Consider the following 13,331-nt stretch of genomic DNA (forward strand, 5'->3'; position numbering starts at 1 on the left):
GCCTGTGATGTACAATATATACAGTACAGACATCAACACGGGCCTGTAATGTACAATATATACTACAGAACAGACATCAACACGGGCCTGTAATGTATAATATATACTACAGTACAGACATCAACACGGGCCTGTGATGTACAATATATACAGTACAGACATCAACACGGGCCTGTAATGTACAATATATACTACAGTACAGACATCAACACGGGCCTGTGATGTACAATATATACTACAGAACAGACATCAACACGGGCCTGTGATGTACAATATATACAGTACAGACATCAACACGGGCCTGTAATGTACAATATATACTACAGTACAGACATCAACACGGGCCTGTGATGTACAATATATACTACAGTACAGACATCAACACGGGCCTGTGATGTACAATATATACAGTACAGACATCAACACGGGCCTGTAATGTACGATATATACTACAGTACAGAAATCAACACGGGCCTGTGATGTACAATATATACTACAGTACAGACATCAACACGGGCCTGTGATGTACAATATATACAGTACAGACATCAACACGGGCCTGTAATGTACAATATATACTACAGTACAGACATCAACACGGGCCTGTAATGTACAATATATACTACAGCACAGACATCAACACGGGCCTGTAATGTACAATATATACTACAGTACAGACATCAACACGGGCCTGTGATGTACAATATATACAGTACAGACATCAACACGGGCCTGTAATGTACGATATATACTACAGTACAGAAATCAACACGGGCCTGTGATGTACAATATATACTACAGTACAGACATCAACACGGGCCTGTGATGTACAATATATACAGTACAGACATCAACACGGGCCTGTAATGTACAATATATACTACAGTACAGACATCAACACGGGCCTGTAATGTACAATATATACTACAGCACAGACATCAACACGGGCCTGTAATGTACAATATATACTACAGTACAGACATCAACACGGGCCTGTAATGTACAATATATACAGTACAGACATCAACACAGGCCTGTGATGTACAATATATACAGTACAGACATCAACACGGGCCTGTAATGTACAATATATACTACAGAACAGACATCAACACGGGCCTGTAATGTATAATATATACTACAGTACAGACATCAACACGGGCCTGTGATGTACAATATATACAGTACAGACATCAACACGGGCCTGTAATGTACAATATATACTACAGTACAGACATCAACACGGGCCTGTGATGTACAATATATACTACAGTACAGACATCAACACGGGCCTGTGATGTACAATATATACAGTACAGACATCAACACGGGCCTGTAATGTACGATATATACTACAGTACAGAAATCAACACGGGCCTGTGATGTACAATATATACTACAGTACAGACATCAACACGGGCCTGTGATGTACAATATATACAGTACAGACATCAACACGGGCCTGTAATGTACAATATATACTACAGTACAGACATCAACACGGGCCTGTAATGTACAATATATACTACAGCACAGACATCAACACGGGCCTGTAATGTACAATATATACTACAGTACAGACATCAACACGGGCCTGTAATGTACAATATATACTACAGCACAGACATCAACACGGGCCTGTAATGTACAATATCTACATTACAGACATCAACACGGGCCTGTAATGTACAATATATACAGTACAGACATCAACACGGGCCTGTAATGTACAATATATACTACAGTACAGACATCAACATGGGCTTGTAATGTACAATATATACTACATTACAGACATCAACACGGGCCTGTAATGTACAATATATACAGTACAGACATCAACACGGGCCTGTAATGTACAATATATACTACAGTACAGACATCAACACGGGCCTGTAATGTACAATATGTACTACAGCACAGACATCAAGCTGAAGCTGAAGCCTGCAGTCTAGCAGCAGCTTCTGCATCACGCCGTCTGACTGTAACCTCATCTTCCCACGTTAGCAGCCTGTAGCTAATAACCGCCAGGTTTAGCCCGTGATGAAGATCTGTCTTCATTGAGCTGGAAAAGCTGTAGCGTCGCTGAGCATTTTTCCTAACGGCGCAGTCCCTCATCTATGAAAGTGCCATAGAGCCCCTCAGACAATTAGGCAGGGAAAAGCTTTATGACCGTTAGACTCACTCAGTGAGCGCCACTCTCCCCGCCAGCGCCGCCAGGAGCGCTGGCTCGTGCAGAAAGGTAATTACGGAGCCTCTCATAATGACACGGAGGAAGCTTGCGTCATAACACCCACAGCCTTTTATCATAGCGCTGTAATTAATTATCATCCTTTACTCTTTGATTCATTCCACTATTCATAACATATTCATACATTCAAGAGAAATTATCATTTCCTTCAGGAATTAATCAAAAGGAGGAAGAACTGGTCGTCTCTCGATGGATGATCAAAGGCCGTGTTTGCCTACCTCGCTGCACGGCGGCGAGCTCAGGGCGAGGAACTGTGGGGCAGAACGCCTTCTGCTGCTCCTCCACCGGGTCACATCATCTGTTAGATGAAGCTGTATACGGGGTCCAGGGTGGTGGTTCTGATTCAGGGATGTCTCCTGTCCTATAGCTAGATGATGATGATGATGATAACACATCTTCTCTCTTCCTCGGTGGGTTAGGGGTGAGGAGCAGCAGCCATTTTGAGTTCTCTTTCCTCAGTAGTTTCATGGAGTTGAAAAGCTGCTGTATAGCCAGAATACACCAACAACAACCCACATAAAACCCCCGTCTTCCCCCACATCATCACTTCCCCTCCTCGGGGGAGGGAATGGCACAGTTAGACTCCTGAACAGGTGTCCAGCGGCCCCCCCGTTCGCAGCTCTTTAATAGCGGTTTGATGTTTTTGATGTCTAGTCAGCTCCATCGTACCTTGCCGCTTGATAATGAGGGCCAATAATGATTCCTGAGCTTGAGGGGTTAATGGTATGTAACCGGCAGAGCTGCTAATTACACGTTACAAACTATTTATCAGAATCTCCATCTGCGCAAGCACCACAACTCTCATTGTGCACGCTAAATTACTCCACGGATTATCATTGTAAAGCAAGTTTCAGTAATTAGGGAGCCATACTGCTGTTTTCTTTCTCTTGCAGAGGAGAGGACTGGTATTCACATCGTACAGGCCTCTCACAAACATACAAGAAGAAATCCGTCACTGTTCTTCTTTCTCTCCGCCTCACAAAGGTTTATCCTGCGGGGGGTTTACACTCTAAAGTGAGAGGGAGGTGTAAATTGCATTGAGAAGCTCACATAGTTTTGGAGAGAGCGACTGCTTTCGGTACATCGACTCTGGTGTGAACGGCGTGGTCCAACGGGCCTGGCTCTCCAGCGATCGCTTATTTGAGAAATAACTGTCATATCCCTCAGCCCCAAAGGTGTGCCTGAGACCACGGAGACATGCACCATCTTCTCTTCTTCTCCGTACATTTTTATTAAAATTACCTTCATTAGAAGACAGTGTTCATTATAAAACCAAAAACGCCGGTCTCCCAGGGCCCCGTGGATTAATAAGGACAGCGGTGTATTTTAAGCCGTAAACTCAGCTCCTCACTGTCCTTAATCTCCTTCCTACTTCACAAGGCCAAATTAACACCTCTCCTCAGCTCTGACGGGACCTCATTAGCAAACTTCCAGGGAAAGAAAGAGGAGAGCAGAACGAAAAAGAGGAGAAGAAGGAGGGAAGCGACCAATGACAGCCACCAGCTCTGGGATTAACCCTTTCTCCTCCTCCAGCTCCTCGCAAGAAAAACTAGGTCGGCAACGTGTTTCTAATCAGTCGCCTGGTTAGCGATAATTAGAAGGCGAGATTGGACGGGAGAAGAGAGGGAAAGTGGGTGGGGAACGCTGAAATGAAAAAGAAAAGAAAGAGAACCTGTCATGTCGCAAACACTTCAAAGGAGCCGACTTCTCCGTTAGAAGTGGCGTGATGAGGGTCCAAATACCACGAGGCGCTCCTCTGGGCCTCCAGACTGGGAGGGGAGGTGGGGGGGGGACCCAGTTCTTCCTCACATGTACTGTATTCATCCTCACACAGCCAGGAGACCTCTCACCACCTGTACAGCAGAGCTGTAGTCTATCCCAGAGCCCCCCCTGCAGCAGCAGGTCCAGGTCCCACAGCTTACACCCAGGTCGGCCACACTACCGCTGGGTAAAGTTCACCAGCCTCCGCAAGCTGTTTGACATTACCAATAAGGTCATAGTGTATCAGAAAACACCGGAGGATTATATTATTATGGTGTGCCGAGTTGCTTGCTGCACCTCCGGATGAAAAAAACAGCCGTGGCGAGCTGGCGTCCTTATCAATGAGCAGAAGAGAAGCTGGTGGAAGTTACACAACAGAGACGGAGAGGTACCCTGAGAGCCCTGCAGCTCACCAGGAAAACAACCATGGTGGCTCATTATCAGCCATCTATTTTATCTACTATGAAACATCTCTGGGCTCCCAGTCGTCAGACATCAGTGAATCCTCTGGGTTCCTGTTTGCACAATAAAAGACATGGAAGGGTGCTTCTGATATTTGTGTAACTTTACAGTTGCAGTAATTGAATTAGCACACGAATCAACCAGCGAGTGTAGTACTGAAGAAGGTGATAGCTCCTGCCAGGGAACGCGGCTACTCGGCTATATAGTCGATTATAAAGCATTAAAAACAATGTGCCAATAATCACTTCCAAGAGAAGTGAACAATCCATGCTGAGTGTTCTCGTGTTTACCGATGATAGGGCTTTCAGGTCAGTGCTGAGCGGAGTTTAGAGGGGAGAGACAGACTCACAACATATTTGTGGTATCATTTCCATAAGCCTTTGCTTTGCGGACCATAACGCTGCTCACAAATGTGATTTATGACCTTGGTTTAATGGCTGGAGCAGAGTCTTGGTAGGTATCAGATGACTTTTTCAATATGGCCACGTCAGAGGGGGCACGGTGAATGCACCATCACAACAGGAAATGAGGGCTTGTCTCAGCCAAGAAAATATGAGAAGCCAGATATCTGATCATCTAATGGCAGATAGATGCTACTTCACTTTGACAGAAAAGGCATCAGTCAATACGCAGCAGATGAGCAGTAACACAGAGAGCATGCCATGGATTCCTCCTCAGCCCATCTATCAAAGCACACATTCATTCACTGATCGGCTCTGCTCAACGTATCAGAATATATCCAGCACACATGTCACAGTACATTACAGCGTGGAGCAGGAAGCTCAGCGGTTCACAGACTCTCTGTGTTTCATTATTCTGCAGAATGTTTGTATAAAGACGTGACTCACCTGGGCCTGGAAACTCTTGAGAACAGGTGCCACCATCTCCCGCACTTCCTATGAACACACCAAAAACAGGAAAGTCAGTCTCAGCATTTTATTTAGCAGAAGCTCCACCTGTTCAGGACTCAGACCGGCCCCAGTGAGGCCCAGCTGAGCAGCTCTAATGTTAATGGATCTCTCCGTTACACTGCCTGTGTGTGTGTGTGAGTGAGTGAGGTCTGCTGCTATGGGCTGCTGTGGGGTATTAGTGGTTAAACCTAAAGGGTTTGAGTGGGCATGTTTGAAAAGTGGGGCTTTCCAGGAGCTTGCGTTGGAGCTCAGAGCTCCAGACTTGTGCGAGCTCCCACAGCCTCAGGTAAGGGGATTGTGCTGCCAGTGGTGACAGCCTGATCCTGTCTTAAACGCCTGTATTATACTGACAAGATTACAGCAGCAGCAGGCTGCTACTACACATTCAGACTGAGACGGAGACAGACCGGCAGCAAACAGCCTCAGGGCTCATTTATCTCATATAGAAAGATTCTCTTTGACTTCAGCTGACATGTCAATGGATGATCATTTCAGAGAAGATGATAAAAAAGGACAAAATCACATCTGTATCATTCATAGATTCAGCTTCTCCTGTATTCTCTTCAGTCCACCTTAAATGTCATTTTGTCTTTCAGAAGCAGAGAATGAAGTCTGGACCCGAGAAAATGACAGCAAACATCAGATACAAAATAAAATCATAAATAAAGACGAATAACATTTTGCATACTATAGTCTAGTGGTATAGTAATATCACTGCTACAGTAACATAAATATACAGTTAACAATAAAAAAGCATATTAATTGATCAATAGCCGTTGTCAGGTACAGTTAAATATGGGTAAAATTTCATTTTACAGGTCCGCAAATTTCATGCAGTTTCCTGCATTCTGGAGACTTTAAAAGAATGAAAATAACTAAATAATAAGTTCACTACAACAGCATTTTTATGTCAAAAAGACCTACTTTTAATTTGACTTTTAATTCTCAGGAGATCAAAACAGAATAATTCTCCCCTCTGGTGTGAATCTCTGGAATAAACTAATATTTATTAGTTTTTTGCTCCTGCTTGATTATTACTTGCTCTTAGTTCTCTCCATTTCTCTCTCCGTCTCTCACTGAAGCTCCTTTCAGACACAACGAGTCAACGCCACCTATGACCTCTGACCTCTGACCTCTGAAACACGTTCTTCTCTTCTAGTTGTTCCACAAAGCAGAACAGAAACATCTGGTGATGCTGCTTTATGTGTCTTCTGTAGAGGAGCTGAAAATATTCATATTTTTAAACGTAAACTAAAAACCCATCTATTTAGTCTGGCTTTTATGTAGTGCTTCATAATTTTATAATTTTATGGTTTAATTGTTTATACTTATTTTATTTATCATCATCATTGAAGTGTTTATTTTACTCTATTTTGTTTTATCGACATTTTATTGCTGATCATTATTATCTCTTTTATTCTATTTCATAGTATTAATTTCATTATTTTAATACAATCTGCTTATTTATTTATTTTTATTGTTATTTTTATTTCCTTGTATTTTATTCATCTTTTATTATCTTGAATACCCATCTCTTATTGCTTTCTTATTCAATGAACTTTCATATTGGTTGTTTTGATGTACATTATTCTCTAAATCCATTAACATTCTACATTTTGTCAATCGTCTGTCCGGCACTTTGAATTGCATTTGACTTGTTTGAAAGGTGCTATATAAATTAAGTTTGATTGATTGTTATTTTGTAGCAGCTAGCATTATGCAACGACGGCTTTTCTCTGCGTAGAGCAAAGCCCGACGTCGGTTGCTGGTCGCTGTGAAGTGCGGCAAGCGCAGCTCAAACTTGTGGTGTCGTGAACTGCTCTCTCCTGCCAGGAAACAACAGTTGGTGTATCTCTGCTGCCGTCCAGGTGGAAACAGTCGGGATTATACACACTGTAACAGGTTGAAACAGGTTGAGATAACGAAAAGGAAAAAAAGGTGAAAATCGGGAGAAAAACAGGAGAATTGTGACCCCCGGGAGGAAGAAATCAGGAGTGTTGGCAGGTATGATGTCCACTGATAGAATATCCCTCCTGTTCATAGTGGCCTCAGGTGAGACCGCTTTCTAAAATCGATCACAACTAAACCCACACACCTGATTCTGTGCTGATAGAAAGTTCATCTGAATATCTTATTCAGAGTTAGACGAGGTGACGGAGAGTAAGACACTATACCTACCAAAAAGACTTCATTTGTCCCATCAGACAGCTGAAGCCTCGTATTAACCCGAGCTGACCGAGGACTGAGGATGTTGTCACCTCGTCTCTTCACAGCTGATGTAGGAAACACGTTCACTGTGAGCTTTGTGTTAAGACAGATGTAAAAAGATGCTAAACTATCCTTTAAAATGTTCTTCTGCAATGTATTGGTCTTTAATAAAACTATATGTTGTGTTTGTAATAGTGATGTTGGAGGACTTGTCTCCTTTAACATTCATTAGTCAGAGTCCTGCTCCTCACAGGTTTCCTGTTACACCTCAGATATCAGCAGGGAGTCACTATCAGCTGACAGTTCAGACGCCAACACAACTTCTTCATCTAGTGTGTCTGTAGCGTCGGAGTTCAGCAGCAGAGGTGTGTCGTTACCTTTAGTAGCACCATTACTGCAAGGCAACAGCATTTAAATATTAACTACTGAGCTACTGGTAGAGCAAGGGGGGGGTCAGTATACCTGCTGAAGAAGTGAAGAAGAGGAGGACACATAGAGACCGGGGGGGTGAAGGGATGCTAGACTCACCTCAGGCACATTTCTCTTGAACTCCCTGCTCAGCTCCACCAGGTGTTTGTGTGAATGTTCGCTCTCTTCCTGTCGACCAGCCAGATCAGACGCCACCGAGTTCAGCTCCCTCTATACACACAGAGAGAGAGAGAGAGAGAGAGAGAGAGAGAGAGAGAGAGAGTACATAAATAAAAATACACTGCTGAATATTAACTATGTAATCCTTCATGATCTCACAGCAGTAATACTTACAGCTAGCCCTGGCCCATAAATAATTAAGCCAAAATAAATCCAATGCCTACAGTAGCAGAAGGCCTTTTAGATAATCAGTATTTGAAATAATCAATACGCCTGCAACAGCTATAGAGCGCCAGAGAGGGAGGGAGGGGGGGAGGGACTAGAGAGGGAGACGGGGGGAGGGTGGGTAGTCACGTGTAGAGACCCAATAACCTGACATACACCCTGCAAACAAACACAGCTTCCTCCTGAAGCCAACGGCTGCTGCCAGAGTAGTGACCACACTGATCTCAGGTCTGCTCTCTCTCCCATCGCCTGCACACATCTTTATATTGACCACACTGATCTCAGGTCTGTTCTCTCTCCCATCGCCTGCACACATCTTTATATTGACCACACTGATCTCAGGTCTGTTCTCTCTCCCATCGCCTGCACACATCTTTATATTGACCACACTGATCTCAGGTCTGTTCTCTCTCCAATCGCCTGCACACATCTTTATATTGACCACACTGATATTCAGTCCATGACAGCAGCCTCCAGCTTTACCCAGATCAGCCCTCTGCTCCAGCAGCAGCCGGCTGATGGCTCCTGTGTTATAGTGTTATAGTCTGAGAGCTCCACCCGGCTACATGTTATAGAGCTCCACCCGGCTACATGTTATAGTCTGAGAGCTGCACCAGGCTACATGTTATAGACTGAGAGCTCCACCCAGCTACATGTTATAGTCTGAGAGCTCCACCCGGCTACATGTTATAGACTGAGAGCTCCACACAGTTACATGTTATAGTCTGAGAGCTGCACCAGGCTGCATGTTATAGACTGAGAGCTCCACCCAGCTACATGTTATAGTCTGAGAGCTCCACCCGGCTACATGTTATAGACTGAGAGCTCCACCCAGTTACATGTTATAGTCTGAGAGCTCCACCCAGTTACATGTTATAGTCTGAGAGCTGCACCCGGCTACATGTTATAGACTGAGAGCTCCACCCAGTTACATGTTATAGTCTGAGAGCTCCACCCGGCTACATGTTATAGTCTGAGAGCTCCACCCGGCTACATGTTATAGTCTGAGAGCTGCACCCGGCTACATGTTATAGTCTGAGAGCTGCACCCGGCTACATGTTATAGTCTGAGAGCTGCACCCGGCTACATGTTATAGTCTGAGAGCTCCACCCGGCTACATGTTATAGACTGAGAGCTGCACCCGGCTACATGTTATAGTCTGAGAGCTCCACCCGGCTACATGTTATAGTCTGAGAGCTCCACCCAGTTACATGTTATAGAGCTCCACCCGGCTACATGTCTGATATCTGATCACTATTCAAAGCTGTCTGTGCAGCATTTCATCACAACCTTCATGCATTCATGCTGGACTCAGCTGCACCACATGACATCCACAAATCCAATATTATCGATCCGCCATCCAATTCCTCCCTTCTCTTTCAGCACACAGCCTCCTCTTCATCAGTACAGACGTCTGTACATTCACCTCCTCTTCATCAGTACAGACGTCTGTACATTCACCTCCTCTTCATCAGTACAGACGTCTGTACATGCACCTCCTCTTCATCAGTACAGACGTCTGTACATTCCCCTCCTCTTCATCCTCAGTAAGTGATGAGGATCTTACCATATAAAAGTGGAGTATAGGGATTCAATTACCACTGTGAATTTATATATGACGCCGGGAAATTAAATTGACTGTGTTTTAATTAATCTGCAGTCTTACTTAAAGGCAATTTAATAAATCATCACACGAGGAAGAAACGAGAGAAAATGAGGGGTGTGGCGTCCTCGTGGGACGGTCAGAGAAGTAGGCTGGTAATTGAAGGGCTGCTGGTTCAAGTCCCTGGATTAACGAGTCACAGAGTGGTTAAAGTCTGAGGTGAACACTATGAGTGGCTCCATGAGTTTATAGACTTATGTTATACTATTTAATACTTATATTATACCTTATATATATTAAACCTTATATATATTATACCTTGGCAGGAAAAGGTTCCTGTGACACTGTATTGGCCAAATCATACATTTCTACTGACAACAATGGATTAACACTGCAGCTTTTACAAAACAGGAATAAACAGTGCATCTGATGGGGACTATTTTCAACAGCGGATCGATACACATTTGGTGCAATAGTGAGTACGTACGTGAATAAAGTGCAGAGAGCGTCTGTGTTCATCTTAATGAAGGAACGTGCCACTCACGATAGTTTGATACATTTATACGCTGAATATAAATCTATAGCCAGTAGCTAATTAGCTTAGCTTAGCATAAAGACTAGAGGAAGGGGTAAAGGTCAAGCGTGACTCTCTCCAAAATGAAACTAAACCTTAAAGCTCACTGATCAACATATTACAAAAATATTAGTGATGATATTCTATGACAGCCGGGTGCAGTGACTCCCTGAACCTCTGCTGATTCAAACTGACGACAACAAGAGTCCACAAGAGAGAAAGAAGCTGCAGAGGAGACATAGTTCAACTGGACCAGTTCAGTGGTGGTTCTGGTCTGTTAATGGGACCAGAACCAACTGGGATCTGTCCACTAGACGCTGCATGTCTCTTGTCATACCTCCTATTTGTAACAAAGACAGACGATCTATGTTTAAACATCTGGTTAGCACTGCTGCTAAGTAACTGCTCTATTTCTACACCATAGAAATAGAAGGAGAGCAGAACGGATGATCCCATTCTAATCAACACAGCAGGAGGGTCAGAGCGGCGGCCATCGTAGCGGGCTAGCCTCCATATAAACCAGACCGACTCACAGCGAGGGGCGGACTCACTGAGGTGAGGTTTTGCGAGCAGTGGAGTAGAAACGCTAGCGTATTGAGGGTCTCCACTAGCTCGCTGCTACATGATGAGTATCAAGAGGAGACGGACGGTGGTCGTCCAACTAGTGAGTGTGACACACTTTACTGACGTCTGTTGTCACCATAACAACTAACAACAATCACCATTTCATTTGAATTAGTCAACTGACCGCGGTAAACAGCTGAATGTTTGCTCTACTCTCATTCTAGTTCTCTGTTCTACACTTGGAAGTATCCAGATGTTGAGGATTGACTTGGTGAGAGGAAGTGTGTCGTTCCTGGTGAATCATGGCCAGCATGAGGCGACAGGACTTTATAAAGTGCTGTTAGTGCTTCAGTCCGTCTGGGATGAGCCTTCCTGGAGATTAGAGAGAAGCCGGCCAACCTCCACCACATTCAAACGGCCTCAGACCGACTAATCTCACCAAGAGAAAAGTCCTCTAGAAGTGACTGTGAGTGGATTTTAGAAGTATTAAGATATAACAGTGTGGCGTAGAGCTGGCTTCACGTTTTACTTCAGCTCAGCCCAGAGAATGCTGAATACTGTATGCAACCAGAACGGTGTGGTTATTCTGAAAGCACCCCCACAGTCTGTAGACCATTACAGAGGGGGGGCCTTGGCCATGAAGCCCATTACGGGGGGGGGGGGGGGAGTCTGTCTGTCTCTCTGGAGGGAAGTGAAGCAGAACACACTGTTTGTTTCTCTGGTCGTGTTGCTCAGATTGATGATGGGAGGAACTCCTCACAGCGCTATATCTGCAGACAAAAGATACTAACGGAGATTTTTCCTCTGCTTCCTAATCAGATGTGATCCATTTCAACCTACAACCAGGGCACCTTTGAGATGCGTATCTGCCTCCATTATGCTGAGCTTCACCCTTCATGGGATCATTTGCATGAACATGTAGATGCTTCTGATGTCTCCAACACTTAAAGAGGCGAGTTCAACTCTCTGTAATCATTTGACAGGTTTTAAAAAGGACGATTGGGACCAAGTTTTCAGTGTGTGTCAGTCGGGTCAATACGGAGCTGCTGTCATTAAGCCTCTGCCAGTCAAACATCCAGCCATAATTGATGAGTTTCCCCTGGGGAGGGCGGAGCTGTCACTGGGGCTGCAGGGACGGGAAAGAGGGATTCTGAGCATGGAAGCAGTTCTGGTGTGTTCCAGTCAATCTGTGAGGGGAAAGCAATCGGTGACTTCTGACTCAAAACCAAAGACCAAGAAACAAGAAGCTTATTGGCTTTAACAGGATAGACCTGCAGCCGATTGGCAGTCAGTAAATGAACTGCTGAACGCCAGAAAAACCTCACATGTCCCGTAGCTTACAAATGTAGCTCTGACCAAAGACAGACCCTGTCGGCCTCACCTGATCTGACAGGTTCATACGGCATTAACAGGTCTATGGTCAGCAGAGACTGCAGGGAGTGGTCCCTGCAGACTCTGCTGGGTATGTAGACAAACGTGTGTAAAAAGACACAAGTATATTATGTTATGTTATGTTTCTATGTCTACGGTCGGCAGCAAACAGAGGGTAAAGAGTCTAACAAAGACAACGTCTGTTGACAGGAATGGGAGCAGAGAGATGAACAGTAAGAATCTGTCCCAGTGTGAATGTTTTAGGTAAAACGCGGGGCTCACTAATGTATTGTGTTGGAGCAGATGTGACATTGATTCATTAAACCGAGCTCGTCTTGATTACATCTGTAGTGGTAAGCTATTTTCTTGCCTTTCACAAAGACAGCCCATGGTGGAAAATGTTGACAACTGGGAAAAAAACTACCAAGGTACTGCAATGAGGTAGACTGAGTCCAAATCACTATTGTGTGCACTGAGCTCGGGCAGCACAAATTAAAGAGGGAAAAATAGGGAGGAGGAGGAGAGAGGGGAAAATGCAGATGGGGTATTATTTTTCTTTTTGTATCCCATCTAATTGCAATCATAGGCAGATGTCTGAAAGTGTGACAGCATCAGCAGAATTGCTGCTGAGAGCACAGAATCTTTGTCTAAAAATAATCAGACATTCTGTGTGCTGCTGTTTGTTATAATGGTAATCGATGCTGGAGGCTTTGAATTCCATCAATTTATAGATCCACTCTGTTCTGCCTGGTGACTGTACTGCCTCACAACCCCTACCGCACACACACACACACACACAAGGTCTCGCACAAA

At 44.3% G+C, this 13,331-nt stretch overlaps 1 protein-coding gene across 3 annotated transcripts in view; it reads right to left on the reverse strand.

The window, feature by feature from the left end:
* The window catches only part of cux2b (cut-like homeobox 2b), a 115,336-nt gene that overhangs the window by 68,847 nt on the left and 33,158 nt on the right, over positions 1 to 13,331 (reverse strand). For 2 of the 3 annotated variants that reach the window (XM_037777822.1, XM_037777824.1), the window contains 2 exons: positions 8,122 to 8,232; positions 5,323 to 5,370 (listed from right to left, as the gene is read on the reverse strand). In XM_037777822.1, coding sequence (XP_037633750.1) covers positions 5,323 to 5,370; positions 8,122 to 8,232 — 159 coding nt within the window. Of the gene's footprint in view, positions 1 to 5,322; positions 5,371 to 8,121; positions 8,233 to 8,355; positions 8,483 to 13,331 lie in introns of those variants that run through there. The other variant, XM_037777823.1, reaches the window with a different exon arrangement.

The sequence above is a fragment of the Sebastes umbrosus genome, chromosome 8, assembly GCF_015220745.1.
Source record: "Sebastes umbrosus isolate fSebUmb1 chromosome 8, fSebUmb1.pri, whole genome shotgun sequence".
NCBI classification, from domain to species: domain Eukaryota; kingdom Metazoa; phylum Chordata; class Actinopteri; order Perciformes; family Sebastidae; genus Sebastes; species Sebastes umbrosus.